General features: G+C 32.7%; 3 protein-coding genes across 4 annotated transcripts; 1 reads left to right on the plus strand and 2 right to left on the minus strand.

Moving 5' to 3' along the window:
- Nucleotides 1-3,804: 3,804 nt before the first annotated feature.
- On the minus strand, nt 3,805-8,840 carry LOC106720613 (tetratricopeptide repeat protein 27). The gene is made up of 12 exons (XM_045686879.1): nt 8,767-8,840; nt 8,279-8,661; nt 7,781-8,039; nt 7,204-7,438; nt 6,686-6,910; nt 6,224-6,395; nt 6,037-6,112; nt 5,782-5,956; nt 5,347-5,533; nt 4,535-4,713; nt 4,156-4,303; nt 3,805-4,076 (listed from the first exon to the last, which is right to left on the minus strand). The coding sequence occupies exons 1-12, from the start codon at nt 8,825-8,827 to the stop codon at nt 3,810-3,812; spliced, it is 2,367 nt and encodes a 788-aa protein (XP_045542835.1). The 5' UTR covers nt 8,828-8,840; the 3' UTR covers nt 3,805-3,809.
- Nucleotides 8,841-9,398: 558 nt separating this feature from the next.
- Nucleotides 9,399-12,962, plus strand: LOC106720630. Of its 2 annotated transcripts, none has more exons than XM_014515349.2 (5): nt 9,399-9,431; nt 9,659-9,776; nt 9,981-10,174; nt 10,913-11,537; nt 11,625-12,962. In XM_014515349.2, the coding sequence occupies exons 3-5, from the start codon at nt 10,041-10,043 to the stop codon at nt 12,651-12,653; spliced, it is 1,788 nt and encodes a 595-aa protein (XP_014370835.2). In that variant the 5' UTR covers nt 9,399-9,431; nt 9,659-9,776; nt 9,981-10,040; the 3' UTR covers nt 12,654-12,962. The 2 variants fall into 2 exon arrangements, with proteins under 2 accessions (XP_014370835.2, XP_014370834.2); XM_014515348.2 differs by lacking the exon at nt 9,399-9,431 and adding an exon at nt 9,445-9,577 and having other exon boundaries at nt 11,625-12,961.
- Nucleotides 12,963-12,981: 19 nt separating this feature from the next.
- Nucleotides 12,982-16,503, minus strand: LOC106720631. The gene is made up of 5 exons (XM_014515350.2): nt 16,404-16,503; nt 14,019-14,158; nt 13,607-13,780; nt 13,274-13,428; nt 12,982-13,061 (listed from the first exon to the last, which is right to left on the minus strand). Exons 1-5 carry the CDS (start codon nt 16,501-16,503, stop codon nt 13,004-13,006), a joined length of 627 nt encoding a protein of 208 aa, XP_014370836.2. The 3' UTR covers nt 12,982-13,003.
- Nucleotides 16,504-16,935: the final 432 nt, after the last annotated feature.

The following is a 16,935-nucleotide window of genomic DNA, read 5'->3' on the forward strand; positions in this document are numbered from 1 at the left end:
TTACCAAATATAACAACTTTACTTTTAAGAGGATTAACACAAAGATCAAGGCAACAGAAATATTTATACAAATTCGCTAAGGCAGCATTAACTGATTCAACAACCTGAGAAACATTCTTTCCAGATGCATAGACAACTAAATCATCTGCAAACTGTAGGTTTTTAACCTGAGACCCTAAAATTAAATTTAAACGACGAATATACAATATGAACATTAAAGGCGATAAAATACCACCTTGACAAACTCCTTTTGACGACATTCTAGGGCCATAGAGGTGCTTGTTAAATTTAATGAATACTTCCCTGCTATTGAGAAAGTTTTTAACCCAGTTTATAATTTTGCCAGGAATACCTATCAGTGACATCTCATTACACAAAACATCTATATTTACACTATTAAAAGCTCCTGCAATATCAAAAAATACAGCAACCAAATTTTCATTTTTGGACAAGGAGTTATGTATATCAAACTGTAATTGGCAAATACTTTCCCTAGCAGAACGATTCCTACGAAAACCAAACTGATTTGATGGCAAAATACTATATTTTTCTATGTAGAACTCTAAACGTTGTTTTAAGAGTAGTTCAAATAACTTCCCAACACAAGAAGTAAGAGCTATAGGACGATAAGAATCAGGATACATTTTAGGCTTATCAGGTTTTAAGACAGGCACAAGACAGTCTATCTTCCAGTTATGAGGTATAATATCGTTTTCCCATAGTAAATTCAATATATGTAAAAATATTTCTAAACTAGTAGTACTAAGTTTTTTGAAAAGTATATAAGGCAAGCCATCAAGACCATAGGCAGTATCTCTTCTGGAAGTTAAGGCTGATAGCAATTCTTGTAAAGAAAAAGGGTTTAAAAGAAAATTATTGCTAGGATTGGTGTTATTATTGTAGGTTTTTGTGTCATCCGATACAAAGTCAGGTGTATATTTCTTAAGAAAATCTAAGACCCAGCTATCATCACTCTCAGCATTAAAATGGTAAGTTCTATTATACTTGCGCATGAATTTCCATATGACAGATAATGGTGTACATCTGTTAAATGTTTCACAAAGAGAAAACCAACTTTTTTGTCTTTCTGTTTTTAAAATAAGCTTTTTACATGCACGTAGTCTTTTAAATTGCAAGTAATTTTCTTCCGATGGATTAGCTTTAAAACTAAGATATGCATTTTTAAAATTTAAAACAGCTTCTGTACATTTTTGATTCCACCAAGGAAGCGAATACTTTTTAAGACCTTTATGACATGAGCGGCTAACAATATCAATACTGTCAGTAGATTGATTAGAATTTGGTATAGAATTTGCAGCGACTGAGCGCAAAATTGTGCAAAACTGAAGATATGCATCAAGAGGACTTAAATTATCAACTTTAAAATCAAGTAATAATTCATCGGCACAACTTCTGTACCTTTGCCAATCTACCAGTCTATAGTTCGGATAAATGGGCAAATGTGCAGCATTACAACAATAGTTATATTCCTCAATGTTATGACTATTACTAATATTTACTCTTATGATTAAAGGAATGTGATAACTAGTACCAAGAGGACTATCGTGTACACCCCATTCACAATTAAGTGCTAAGGATGAAGAAACCAGGGTTAAATCCAGGGCATTAGGACGCCAAGTTAAAGATCCAACTGTTGTTGCTTGACCATTATTAAGCAGAACTAGATTATTATCATCAATAACATCCAAAACGTCACGACCACGTATTGAGTCTGAGCCACAACCCCAAGATGTATGATGAGCATTAAAGTCACCAGCAAATATGAAAGGTTCAGGGATAGATTTAATTAATAAATCAAATTTATGTTTTTTGAATTCTGGATTACATTTTAAAGGACTATAAAAACTAACTATACTAATTTCTTTGTTATCAATTTTTATTCTTATACAGATGTTTTGCAATGAGCTGTCAAAGTAGGTATTGACTTTATTGTAGGCAATACTGTTGTGAATTATTATTGCAACTCCGTTATGTTTGTTACCAGTATCATTTCTTTCAATATTATAATGTTTTATTTTAAAATTTTGTTCAGGTTTTAACCATGTTTCACTGATAATTGCTATGTGAATATTTTGATTGTAAAGAAAATCCATAAATATATGCCTATTACTATTTAAACTTTGAGCATTCCATTGTACTATCTTTAATTCAGAGAGATCCATTAGGAGGTTAAGGAAAATTTATTGTTAAAGGACGTTTTCAATGTTTCTTTTATTGATGCAAAATTAATAGGTGTCTCTTTATTATTCACTATTTGAATAATTGTATTAACTAAACTATTAACAAACCTATCAGATTTCATGAGATTATTTACTTGAGTATCTAAATTACGTGCTGTTAGAACTGGGAAAGCATTAGTATCAAATAAATCTGAATATGTGGCATTCCTAGCTTTTATTTTATTTTCCTCTACTTTTCCCTTTTTTTTGGGGCATTTAGGAGAAATAGCGATATGGTTACCCTCACAGTTTGCACATTTAGCATCCTTGGGGGCAACCTGGCAAGATTTAAAATTGTGTTTCTCTGCACAAATTGAACACACTTCCGAATTACGACAAAATTTAGCAATATGTCCGAAACGCATACATTTCAAACATTGTTTAACAGGAGGGATATATATATTTACTTTATGACGCCAAGAGTCTAAATAAACGTATTCTGGTAAGATGGTTGAAGCAAATGTGACAGCAACTGCCTGTGTAGGTATGAACGAAAAACTACCACTATCACTTCTGACACGTCGCATGAAGCGCCTGACTTGTATAACATTCTTAGAACTACCAATCAAAGAGAATATTTGTTTATTAGACATATCTATTGGAACAGATGTGAGAACTCCAGTGACTTCCGTGTCCTTAGCAGGTATTGAAGCTTTAAAAGATAATTGATCAAGCAGTTTTTTGTTTTGCAAAAACATATTTGCATTGTTAGGCAAATCAAATGTTACACCAACTTTATATTTATTAACAGTGCGCAAATGCATAACTCCAGATACCCCATGTTCTCTTATGCCCTTGGAAAGAGCTAAGCGGTCTTTATCGCTGAATACGGTATTATCATCCAAATTGGTGAGAAAAACAATTAATCCGGTCTGTTTGGAGTCCTCCGCGTATTTACGCGTATATCCCTTGACTCTGTAAATATTATATTTATTTTGGGTTTCCTTTACCGCATCCTTGAATTTAAAATCTGAGCGCGCCGAAGCCATGGATTCCGCTGAGTCGGAGTCCGTGGAGTCTAGCGGCTGCTGGCTTGATGGACCGGGACCATCCCTCTTCCGTTTCTTCTTAGGCATTTCGATATCCGATAATGTTAAAACACTACTACACACTTATAGCAACTATTTGAAATATATGAAATCAACTTAGGAAGATTTTATGGATTTTTTTTAAAAAAACGCGCCTTTCCACTTTAACAGCTTCCCGCCTTTTTCCTGTCAAAATCAATCAACAGTCATCAAAACTGTCAAAAATATGTCAACCTCAACGTTTCGTTTCGCGGAAATTAGACCAAGTTATATTAAAGACATTATTCCAAGTCTAATTTAGCAAACTTAATATTTTGTTAGAAAGAGCTCTTCTAATTTAAGTTTAGTAATTTAATTTTTAAACGGCAATAGTTACTGAAGAATTAATTTCATGTCTTGCATGGCAAAAGGATTTTCGAAGTGCTTTACCACGATCCCGTCGTGGTTCCAACAAAGAAATAAATAGTTACTTTAAGATATTGTCAAAACACACAAAAAGGTCAAATAAAAAAGGATCTTTTAAAGTCAAAGCAGTGTTTATTTACATTATCGATTTCATATAATCTGTTACAGTATTAAAAAGATTTTTTAATTCTTCTAATAGTGTTTTAGTTTCAGGCCAGTCCTGTCTCTCCACCGCACGTATGACTGCCTGTCCGGTCAGGCGAGCAGATGATAGTTGCTGGTCCGCTTGTTGTTTTTCATTGTCTACTGCGTCTTGTCTCGCCTTTAAACTGTGTTCTAAAAGAAGTTGTGTTAACTCCATTACTTTCATACAAGTATCCGGGTTGTTTGGCCAACTACCGCTCTGAAAACAAAGAAAATAATTAACGAAACATAGTCCAAACAAATTATTTAGATTTTTATTTTTAACGTAAACAACTCACTTGTGTGTAACCTTTGTAAGCTTTTTGAAGTCTTTGGGCTTTAAGCAAGTAAGTTGTGCTTAAATCGGAATACAACTGCCATATTTCTGGTTTGTTCTGATGTATAGAAGTTATTCTTCCAAATAGTTCGAGTGTGCGTTTTCGTAATCTGAAACAAACGACTGCTTTCAGGAGTGCATATCTGAGGAATAAATACTTTTTGAAACAAGTACTGAATTACAATTGGCAATTGGCTTTTAAATTAACTAGCGCAACTAGCGCCATATATCTTAAATAACTAAACCAACACATAGCTAACTGTTTTTAAAGATTCCAGCCATCATTTTATTGCCTAGTTTTGATAGAAAATAAACATTTAATTTAAGAATTATTAGTCTACCTAGCAGCACTATCCGCGTCCCCCAGCCCCTCCTGTCGGTCAACAATGGCGCGCACGAGCAGCGTCAGCACTTCGAGGTCGTCGTATTTGTCGCGCAGGTCCAGCAGGCGATGTACACCGCGCACCACATCCTCCACGTGCCCCGTGTCCATACTCACCAACACTATGTTCTCCCACACCTTCACATTACGTATTTATATTACATATATACACATATATAATATTTATAATGTAATATTGTAAAATTAGAGACATTTTAAATACGTATAGACCGACGAGGATATCTGAGCCGGTGACAGAAGTCAAAATAAATAAATAAAATAAAAATTGTATTTATTTCAAGTAAATCTTTACGATTAAGTTGCCGGGGCTTCCCAAAAAGTAGTCAAGAGACACTTGTGTAGGGAATGCCTCGCTCTTCCAGTGTACATAGCAGTTTCGATTTATATTTTAACATAAAGAGTAAATAATTTTTAAACATTTCTTTGTGAGATTTATGCGTGTGTATGCAAATTAAACTTTAACTCACTAGCGCCCCTTGTCAACATCAGAAAATATCACATAAGGGGATCACCCTTTGTATTGTAGCTGACATATTATTTTTTCTTTTATAGCATTATCTATGTCTAAGAAGGTTTTATTTATATTTTGACAGAACCAAACTTCTTGTTGAACTTGAAATTTGTAACGGCCGCTACGTTGTGATCCTTTTTTTATTTGTGAAAGAATAGATTTAAAATTTACGAATTATGACAACTGTATAATCATTTTGGATTTTGGATTGGAACGAAAATTTGTATAGATAAATATACCTTCCAGTTGTCGTAGTTAAAGCGCAGAGATTCCATAAGAGCTCTGTACGCTCTCTGCTTGTCCCCTTGTTTGACATAAACCTTGGCCAGATTGTTCCACGCCTCGAATGTGTTGGGATGTAAGTATGTGTAGCGACGATAAGCTTTGGCTGAGAGCTCCCACTTCTCAGTCAAAAGAGCGGCGTAACTAAAATAATAAACTTGTCTTTGGTATTTCTTTTTCTTTGTTAATTATTATCTTTCTCTGATTGAGGAAAATATAATGATTTTCCTTTCAAAATCCAAAGACTATAAGTCCTAAAAGTACGAATTATGTCAATTCTGACATCTATATTTCTTGTCTATGGTCCAAAACATACTAAGTTATTGTTTCTTTATGAATATTTTTTATTGGTTGTGGATGCAATACGAATCAAAAAGTTTAAAATGGCTCACCCTAATCTCGCCCAAACACTCTCCTGTATAGAGTTGATTTCGACTGACTTTTCATAATGCGGGATACACTCTTCATATTTCTTGTGACTAAAAAGGTAATTACCCCAATGTCTTTGCGCGCGACTGCTTTTATAATTAGAAAACTCCCAAGCCTTTTCATAACAAGATACATCATCTGTAGAATAATTGTTAAATTACTATAAAATACAAACTAGTATTTTTAATTTCAAAGCTATGAAAAAAATTCGAACATACCAGTCGCGTCACCTAATAGACAATACAGTTTAACAGTTGGTTTTATGTTAATTTGTTGCTGGATTACTTCTGCGGCCTGTGAAAAAGAATCATGAACAATTTGTCTTAACTGTATTCATGGAGTCTATGGTCCACTATTTTTTTTAATAAGTAAACTAAATATGTAATAGTGTCAGTGGATACTGACTTTGTGCCGCAGCTGCAGCATGGTGTAGCAGACGACGACATCCTCCCAGAGCTGCAGCAGCTGGAACTGCTCCAACGCCGCCTTCACCAGCCCTGCGCTTAGGTACAACTCGCCTAACTGTTGACGCCAAGTCCACGCACACGACACACCGCTCGCCCACAAATATGACATTCTGAGAAAAATACAATCCTACAAGTTTGTAATGATCGTACTTTCAAAACGCTCCAAAGAAAAAAAATTACACACACCGGACAGTATAAGGTGCTTCTAAAACGGTTACAAACAAAATCCTTACATTTTCTAGTAAAATAAATATAAAAACAATACAATAGAATCAGTTCTATTTTAAACTAACTGATTCTCAACATCTGAAATATCTAATCACAATACTATCAGTATTTTTTCTAAAAGAAATAGAGGGATATGTTTTTGTACAAGCTTTTCGTCAGTGGGAACACATACCTAGTTGTAGCCGCTACTTCAGTTTTATCATTGACTATAGTCTCACATTGCATCATGGCTCGCTCTATTGTGCGCTTGTGATTGGCTTCCAGTTTACATCTTATAAGCAATGCAGCTACATGAGTGGACCACGGACCTTTCTGCTGTGTGAGTACTGCTTCTATATACGGCTGCAGCTCCTCTATCATTAAGTCATCTTTAGGTTGTGACTTCTGTATGTACTGGCTGAAAATAAAAAAAACACTATATATAAAACTTAAAAGTAAAAAGTTGACAAATATAGTTAGGACAATTATTTTTGTAAGTTGAATACAAAAAGGTCAGGATTCTCGTGTCTTTACAATAAACTTTTACTCCCATATTCGAGTTATTTATTTTACTAAAATCAAACTAAAGGTTGCAACACTGAGTGCTAAGATAAATATCAAAAAGATAAACCTTCAATTTGAAAATTTTTAGATTTCTTTGTTCAAACAATAAATAAAAGCTGTGTTAACTATTTTTTTTTAAATACTTACACAGTAAGTAAACATAAAGTCTGCTCTAAGCTCGGTAATTCACTTTGATTGACCTTTTCAACAAACTGTATCTTATTCAATCTCAAATCATCCTGTAATTCAATATCAGGTGGAAGTTCTGTATCACCGTGGCTCAGTTCTGCTGAATCCCGCTCTTTATTTGTATCTAATTCACTTGTTAGCGCTAACTGGGGCAATAAATTCTGCTGATATTTGGTACGTTTTCCCAGGACACCTGATAACAAAAATACAGCAATGAAAATTAGGCTAAGGGCTTTAATGAAGGGCTAAGGGTTGTCTGACTTGAGTCTTCAGGATTTTTTTTTTGCTTTACAAGGTGACAAATGAGCAAGTGGCCACATGAATTCGGCGAAATGGCGAAACGAACGCTGCTCATAGACATTTGCAATTGCAGATGCGTTACCTACCCCCAATCTATGAATGACTACAACAACTACAGGTGTCTTCAATCATGAGCTGACCAATTCAATGATACAAGTACATGTTGGTATATTTTTCCATAGCCTATAGTTTTGTATTAGAATAATTGAAAATAAATTAAAAGCTAGGTTCTCACCTGTTAATTCTAATTTTAATCCCGCAAGCTCTTTAGCTTTGATTAAATATTCTTCAACCTTTTGTACTCTACCATAAATAAGATATGCCTGTGCTATTTCTATGAACAGCAATACTTTCAACCGATCAATATCTATTTTTTGTGATTCGTTGTATAACTTTGCCATAATAATTTCTAAATCATTGAATAGACTAGCACTGGTTTCTTCAAGAGCTCTTTGATGCATTACTTTACTGCGGAACATCCACCAAAGGTATACCTAAAAAGTAATTTAGTAATAAAGATTGATAAATAATAAATTTTATCACAGAGCTGTTTCATTTATTATTTTTAAAAATTAATAATGGACATTTTTAAATGGGTATAAATTTAAGATAAGTTTTATGCATTTAGAGTGGACCACTTACCATCAGATGGATATTAGTTTAAGTCTTAATGTAGTTCTTAGGTCTCTCTTAAATCTAATAGAATGAGTTTATATAAATTTTTGTTTCTTACTAGGTCTTGATCCATTGAATAGAGGGTGTTGAATATTTGTGATGAAAAATATAACAATTCTGGATGCGATATATTTGAACACAATGGTTCTGAGTCACGCTGAAGTGTTGAATAAACATCAACATCTTTAGGCCACTCTGTTCCAAAATATTCTTCCAGTTTTATATTTTCAGAAACAGTACTCCAGTTAATATTACAGTAAGTAAGAAATGCACTGATCGCTATGTCCAATATTTTTTCTGTAAAATCATTGTCCTTGGAATGTTTTTGTAATATTTCTAATAAGGCATCGTTATTTAGTTTACACGAAAATAATTGTTTACAAAGTTCAGTATCTTCTATATGCCATTTTCCAGTCCACAACTTTTTTAATGTTTCATTATCTGGAAAAATTTGATAACGTAAGATTTATTTCTTTTATGTAATGTAAGGTAACTAATTTAAAAACTTGCTTAAAGATGAATGTAAACAAATAACCTTAAACATACCAAAATTTACATGACGCGTATCAAAATTGCAAAGATACATATTGTTTAAATTCGTAGACATATTTGAAAAATGTAAGGAATAATTTTTATTTAAATTAAATACATAAAGAGTGGACTTTTGTTGAAAGGATTAAAACCAAGTATACGGATCCAACATGTGATTGTGACAGTGATTTAACTTTGACTTTGACAGCTTATCGTTTTTTTATTTCTTCTTTCCGCCCATGGCGCAGGCTATAGTCTTTCGACCATACTGTCTAGTCTTTCGTAAAATTGACAGATTTTCGTGTGGAATGGCAATGTTTTTTAATTAATATTTTCTGGCCTTGATACTAGTTTGGATTGGAAATTTAAGTTCTGAGTCGACATCTTTCACAATTTAAATAAAATGTCTTTGAATAAAATTTAATATGTTTACAGCAAAAAGTTATAACAAAAATTCGACTTACAAACGAACATTTCAGCGCAATAAACATGATGTACTCTCCTTTAAGTAATCGTACTACTTTGGTTTTAATCGCTGAAAGAAAATGCGACTAGTTTTTTTTTTGTACAATTTATTCAAAAGTTGAAAAAGAATACCGATTCACTACTATAATCTTTAGTCGTTTCACATTATCTGTGACTGTCTGTTGAGTGATGGTGGGTGGGCGATAAGTTTTTAGGTTAGTGATTAAAATTTAGGATTTTATAATTTAAATGACAAGCCAACAGCAAAAATGAAGTTTCATTATAAAATGGAATCAGTGCTCATAGGTATAACTGCCTTATTTTGTACAATATTATTTTTGAAACTCCTTCACAACTTGCGGTAAGTACGCGTGACATCGGTATAGGTTACATACTTTCCCGCCTGATAAGATATGTTAATTCTCTTAAATTCTGTACACAGATCAGCGTTTCCCTGGCGAGTTAATTGTTGGTTTTGCAACATTAACACTTGGGTAAAATTCCCTGCCCGCAATAGCTGGTTTTGTCCAAAATGTGAACAGTACAACGGTTTTACGAAGGTGATTTCATTTTGACTTTTTTTTAAAGATAATACAGATTAGCTATGAAAATCATCCGCAGTTTTAGTAATTACATATAATTTATAATTATTTTTATTTCCATTATTCGTTGTTTCTAAACTACAAGTAAAATTTGTATATCAAATTATACCATTTTTTCTCGATTATCTCGAAAATTATCATATCAATATCCTTTTTAAACAGGATGGTGACTATAATAGGGTGCTCAATTTACCTGTGGAGGAGGCATGCAAGACCCCCAATATGTTTAAAAAGAGTCCTCCAAAGAATGGCCTTTGTAAAATGTGTAATATAAACCAGCAACTCAAGGTGACACAGTTGGCTAATTTTGTTCCTATGAATGAGAAGAATTTCGATGATGAAATAGAATCATATAAGTGAGTATAAAATTGTTAAAGTTAGGAAAAAACAGTTTTGAATTCAATAAAACATACAATATTAACTTCCTCCAGTATTTAATAACAGCTTATATTTAATAACAAGTCAAAGTCTTCAAGTTTTTTAGACAAGTCTTTTGGCACCATTTCTTGTCATCATTCCAAATAACAATGAAAAATGATATTTTGTCCTCATACTCTCAAACAAAATTGTAGTTGTCAGCTTATATTTGAATGTTACAAGTTATGTTGTAAAATGATCAGAAATATATAATATTTGATATTTTTATCATATTATGTAAAATTATGAAAAAGTATTGTTCATTGAGAGAAGAGTAAAGCCTTATCAATGTATTGAATTTAACTAATGTAGTGAAAAATTATCTAATTGTATTTTTGTATATGTCTTAAGACATTTGCTTTGGTTATCTGGACAACAATTAACATTTATATCATGTGATTATTTTCTTATCAAAAACCAAATATATACACATTTATAAATGGTTTATGCATTGAAATTATCAAAACTATGTTATTAGCAGTCGCCCGCGACTCCGTCCGCGCGTAATTTAAAAAACTTCATAAGTAGTCTATGTGTGGTTCCAAAGTATGTTCTATATCTATGCCAAATTTCAACAAGATTTTTTTATCATCCATCCATCCATCTAAACAATCGCATTTATAATATTAGTATGATAAGATAATTTGTATTAATAATAATTTACAATATAATTGCAGGTTACAATTAGAAAAGGCATACAAATTGTGCAGTCCTTGTAAAAGAGTGCTACAACACAAGTTGAATAAAGAAAAAGAAACCTTCTTAGGTTCAAAACTGTTGGAAACTAGGACACCTGAAAAGAAACTAGAGAAAAAGCAACAAAATAATAATCAAATTTTGAGTAATCTTATAAATGGTTCTTCCGAATTGTTAGCAGTAATATTATTTGTACTCGTAGCAATTGATGTCATAGATAATATAAAAAAACACAAAAGTTTATTGACAACAATGCACTATATTAAGAATATAATATTTACCCTATTTGAGAGAGTATTTAATATTATCAAAATGAAGGCATTTATGACATTCCCGATTCTAGAAAATAGTTTATACGACATGGATCAAGTAGAAAGTATTGACATGTTACAATATTTTAAAATAGAAAGTATATATTATTTTAATGATTTGACTCAGAAGATATTAAGTTGTTTTGTATGTTTCATACAAATTGTTGGTGTCATTTTGAAAACGAGTAAAGCAAACTATAGTATGATGATTGATTTGCTTTGGTTAGTTTTTACAATTACGTCAATAAGTCATAAGTCTATTAAGTTGGATCCTATTTACAAGAGTTGTTTCAATGTAAGTATATATAAAATTAACATAAATTTACATAGAGGTTGTTTATTTATTTAAAAAATATTTATTTTAAAAAATGCTATGTTTCAGTTGCTGATCATCTCTGGACTTATTTTGTTGTATAGAAAAATGAAATCAACGAATAATAAAACATCCTTAAAGTTGAAAATGAGTCCACAAAAAGTGAAAAAACCTACGATGGGAACATTGAATTGTTTTTTGAACGATGATAGCATGTCTCTCGATACAGACGATGATGTATCACTCAGTAAATTCGGATTAAACAACTTGGCAGATTCCTCAAATGAATCTATAACTTTAAACAACAGTGTAAATAATGGAAGATCATTCAGTCCACGGACAGAAAGCGTTTGGAGCAAGACGAAATTAAACTCAACATTTTGTGTCAATCCCGTGTTAAATAAAAGTATGAGTTCCGTTACCGATAATGTGTTCATAAAGCCATCTTTTAATAAATACCATAATCCGGTTAAAAGTGATTCGGATGTTGAATTAGATGAGAGCATCAGTTCTTTATCTATCGGTCCCAAAAATGGTAACACGAAAAGTAATCCAGTTTTTGGTTTGCGCAAGTTAAATGCTACGCCATTCGTGGCTCCGACGCCGATAGCTAGGTCTCGCCCTCTTATATCTCCTAGTAAATTAGGATACAGTACTTCCTGGGTCGCCGGCGGATACTGGGGTAACGAGGGTCAGATATTTAACATAAACGGTAGTCGATCTTCCAGTCAAAGCTCCGGGTTCGAATCTCAGACATCGAGTATGAACCAGCGCAATCTGTTTTCGCAGCCTCCATCTCGGGAGGAATCAATTTGCGGTGAACTAGACAGACAACCGATACATTTAGATCGTTTGCAGAACTGTAACACGAATTATTTCCAAAACTCTTCAAGTTTCACTCCGATCTGTGGACCCGTCTTCCCACAAATGCAGTATAATAGTCATGTACAAATACCTCAGCCGAGAATGTCTCAGCAGACCATGTCCCAGAACGTATTTGCCCGACGGGCGGGCTGCCCTACCAACGATATGTTCAAAGTGCCCGGCGGCTCGGGTCTCATTAGATTACCTCAAGAGAACTCGTTCGCGTCGCGCTGATGTCAACAATAGTCGACATGTTATATTTAAATTAAGTTGTTTTGTTTTATCACTACGATCGACTTTAACTTAACTTCATAAACTGCCATTAATTTAAGAATCTTATTAAGTTATATCACGTGCATTAGTATGTAAGCGGTTACTAGATGTATGTTTGAAGGTAAACTTAGAGGTAAGGTCATGCTGATCTCGTGTCTGGAGCCGGCGGTGGAATGTGAAAGCATTAAGAATTATTGTATTGTTACAATTTTTATATGGACGTCACTTGTCCTCTTCTTGAACAAAATGTGATATGTAAAGACTAATAATTTTTTTTTTCAGAAATGTGAAAATGATTCTTGATGTTATCATTATTTCTTTTTCTCTATTGGTTTTGTCATCTTGTAACGAAACGTTTTTGTGAAGCTCCTGCAATAAAATTGTGTAAAAAGAACTTGCATTATGTTTTATTTAACTTTCTAATAATATTTAGTCCCCAAAAGCAAAATGCACAACTATATTTTTGCAATTCTAGCATAACTAAATTGAATCGTTAGTTTTCGCCTAGAAAACGATGCAGGGAACCTTTGAAAGTGATTTCAACAAGACTATTATCTATAGTCATACTTTAGGATACTCACGAGTTTCGAGCTTTTCGTTCCGGTCCTTGGAGATATTGTGAAGGAAGCGGTGGTATGTACGTATCTTCATACAGGGTCGAGAAATAGTCCGATATACCGGAGCATGCCCACTCCTGTTCCATATATTTTTTAAGGCCCCATTCTGTGATATTACCCTATAAAATGTATAAGACTTAAACTATCTTCAGCGATAAATCAACAAATCTGTGTTAATTCAAACAAATAATTCATTAGGCCAGCTATTATCTTATCTCTCAGTAACTCTAAAATTTCTTATGAAATTAGAAAAACTATTATTAACATTTTTCATCGACTTATGAACTAAATACGTACAAAGCATTTTAATAAATCCGGCTGGGGATAGTATTGGTGCGCGCTTCTCCTGTAATACCGTTGATTGGGACCGCAAAGAGGCTTGGGGAGGTGGTTGTAGACGAGATCGTTTATTGTCGCATAGTTACCACATTTCTCGTGACTGCTGTGACGTACTACTGTTGACACATTACCCTGATAATATCGTAAGGTAATTTAAATCACTACACTTCATTGGTTTATTTTCAAATATTGAGTAAAGAAAGAAATTTGTCCTCAACAGTATTTCTAAGTAATTACGACTTAGGGTTCTTAAAGAAAAGAGCGTACTCCTTCCTAAAAGTTGCAATTCCACTGGTTTTGTGGGTGCTACGATTTACGGAGCACTAAACATAAGGCGACATCGACAACTGCTCCTTTATATAAAACATACCTGTACGCTATTAAGCCTGTTGAGGCGGAAGTCGTCATTTCTTGATTCTCTTTTTAATTTATCGTAATCGATATCATCTTTAGGCGGAAAATACAGCGTCCCACTATTGGGACATTCAGTTCTGTCTTCAACCCAATTTCCTAAGTCATCAAAAAGATTTTACCGTTACATTTGAATTACAAATTATGTCGGTTAAATGTGTTCATGTCGACGGGGAATACCAACATTATGGGACTAACCATCTGTTATTATGCACTTGAGTATTGTTAACATGTCAAGGTAAACAGAGGAAGTTCTTATACAGTCAGCTTCATAAATATAGTGGCAGTCAAGATATCCAAATATATAGGAACACCTAAAGTGATCAATTATATAAGTACAACCAAAGTTATCAAATTAATTGAAGCATCCACTCTGCTCAAAAACACCGGAGCGTTCACATCGTCATATATATGAGTACATTCAAAGTGCTCATAATTATAGTTACAGACATAGCGTCAATAGTAACGAAGCATCGAAAGTATGCAAAAATATCGTAACATTTGACAAAATTGAACTCTATCTCTATTAACTTAAGATACACTTTGAAATATACTACTTCTGTTAAATTCATTTGACATTTTATATCAAAACATTTTTTTGCTATTTACTTCAAGTTTACGTCCCGCATGACAGATAGGTACGAGATAGATAAGCAATATCAAATTTTAATTTGTCACCATATATGCCAGTTTGGCCTTACGGTTTAACTGCTCGCTGTAATACGCAGTTTTGGCGATTCGAATCCCAAACTTATTTTTACATTTTTAAGGTTTTTAATTTTATTATCAAAGCGTTATATAAAATTGAACTTTTTCGCAACAATTATTGGTTACTATACGACATCTTTAAAAATTAAGGAACCACAATATTCCTTGTCCCCTTTTTTAACCGAGACGTCATTAGCATGTTTTTTTATTGTTCACGTTTATTATTGTAAGTTTCATCATTAAATTCCGCGCGGACTGTCACTGGCGACATCGAATACGTGTAATAAATCTATGCTTGGAAAATTCTACTGCAACCGGACTGAAGATACCTAGCAGGAAGAGAAAAATATTTTGATACAAATTGTCAATTAATTTAACAGAAGTTGTATAGATGGCCGAACCTAACCGTTATTAATTTTATTTAAATATTTAATACCCCAAAAATAAAAATTTTAATTTGTTTTAGTTAAGAAAAAAACATATTCTAAGTACATTACCAGATTTTTCCTTTTCATTAAAAAAAATCAAGCTCTATATGTGATCGATAATATTGAAAAATAAAAACCTTGTAAGCCTGGGATTCGAACCATTAAACTTACGTACTGCGGCGAAAATAGTAAAACACTGAAACTAGCACATACTGTGACAGAGTAAAATTTGATATTACTTACTAGCTTTTACCCGCGACTTCGTCCGCGCGGAATAAAAAAAATGCTTACAAGATAAAAAGTACCTATGTCCGTCTCTTAGTTCTAAGCTACCTCCTCCCCATCAATTTTCAGCTAAATCAATTCGACCGAACTTGAGTTATAAACAGTGTAACTAACACGACTTTCTTTTATATATATAGATTAGGTATCTGTCATGTATCGTAAATTTATAAATTTTAAGCGTTATTATAATAATAAGAAGAAAAATGTTGGGTTGTCCGATAAGTTCGTGCCCATTTTTAAAGGAAATTTTAAAGGCCCTTAAGTTTTGGCATACGTCTTTTAAATTATATTTGTTCGATTTTATAGCAAAACGTCTTATTTATTTCGACAAAAATTAAGTCAATCAGTTTTTATAAAACTAATAGAAAAGAACGAATCGTGTCCTACCATTTGTCAAAATATGGCTGAAGTTATCCTCTTTTAGTATGTATGTGTTATGTAAACATGTCATATGTTTTCAATAATTGTAATATATTCGAGTCTATTCTAAAATACCTATTGAAAATCGGAACGAACTTACTGGACAACCTATTATGTTAATACAAAGCGTCAAATGAATTTAACAGATGTAGTATATTTCAAAGTGTATCTTAAGTAAATAGAGATAGAGTTCAATTTTGTCTAATGTTACGATATTTTTGCATACTTTCGATGCTTCGTTACTATTGACGCTATGTCTGTTACTATAATTATGGGCACTTTGAATGTACTCATAAATATGACGATGTGAATGCTCCGATGTTTTTGAGCAGAGTGGATGCTTCAATTAATTTGATGACTTTGGTTGTACTTATATAATTGATCACTTTAGGTGTTCCTTTATATTTGGATATCTTGACTGCCACTATATTTATGAAGCTGACTGTACAAGACATACAAGTAGTGAGATTCTATCAGACTTTTCTTATACAATTATATTTTACCTACTAATACCCCCGGTCCGTAATCGCGGACAGGCTTCAGAGCTTTAGCTATAGCTTCTGCGCGAGTTGGTGATTTGGCTCTCGTACTTATTGTAGCCATTTCGTAAATTTACTGTTTTTAAATTTTATACAAAGTAAAGATTTCCTTAAAAATGACAAACTAAAACGTCATTAAATCGAATGTCAGTCAAAAAAGGACAGCAAATTATTTTAAAAATTTCTGAATAAGTCACAGTCAACCTAGTACATGCAGACAAGATTTGAATTAAATGTCGATATGATTTGGTAAATGTAGTATTTTGTCTAAAGATTTAAGAAAGAATATCTTCTATCTATATTCTTTTTGGATTTGATATATTATTATACAATATGATATATGTTTTCTCTAAATAATACAAAAGTAATAATGAACACAAAATATATAATACACACATGATTTTTTTATTTTTTATTAAGAAAGCTAATTACATTTGTTTATTTATTTATTGTAACTTATTTATTATTCATATATTACGCATATAATAGTATTTAC

Source organism: Papilio machaon, chromosome 4, assembly GCF_912999745.1.
Source record: "Papilio machaon chromosome 4, ilPapMach1.1, whole genome shotgun sequence".
NCBI classification, from domain to species: Eukaryota; Metazoa; Arthropoda; class Insecta; order Lepidoptera; family Papilionidae; genus Papilio; species Papilio machaon.

Coding starts and splice junctions, on each gene's coding strand:
- LOC106720613 (XM_045686879.1), bottom strand. CDS start 8,827: ATGTCTACGAATTTAAACAATATGTATCTTTGCAATTTTGATACGCGT. Junction 5,957..6,036: donor TCTATTAGGTGACGCGACTG/GTATGTTCGAAT, acceptor ATTATTCTACAG/ATGATGTATCTTGTTATGAA. Junction 4,077..4,155: donor CTTACAAAGGTTACACACAA/GTGAGTTGTTTA, acceptor CTTTGTTTTCAG/AGCGGTAGTTGGCCAAACAA.
- LOC106720630 (XM_014515348.2), top strand. CDS start 9,486: ATGAAGTTTCATTATAAAATGGAATCAGTGCTCATAGGTATAACTGCC. Junction 9,777..9,980: donor AGTACAACGGTTTTACGAAG/GTGATTTCATTT, acceptor CTTTTTAAACAG/GATGGTGACTATAATAGGGT. Junction 11,538..11,624: donor TTTACAAGAGTTGTTTCAAT/GTAAGTATATAT, acceptor GCTATGTTTCAG/TTGCTGATCATCTCTGGACT.
- LOC106720631 (XM_014515350.2), bottom strand. CDS start 16,503: ATGGCTACAATAAGTACGAGAGCCAAATCACCAACTCGCGCAGAAGCT. Junction 13,781..14,018: donor ACAGGCTTAATAGCGTACAG/GTATGTTTTATA, acceptor CGATATTATCAG/GGTAATGTGTCAACAGTAGT. Junction 13,429..13,606: donor CGGATTTATTAAAATGCTTT/GTACGTATTTAG, acceptor TACATTTTATAG/GGTAATATCACAGAATGGGG.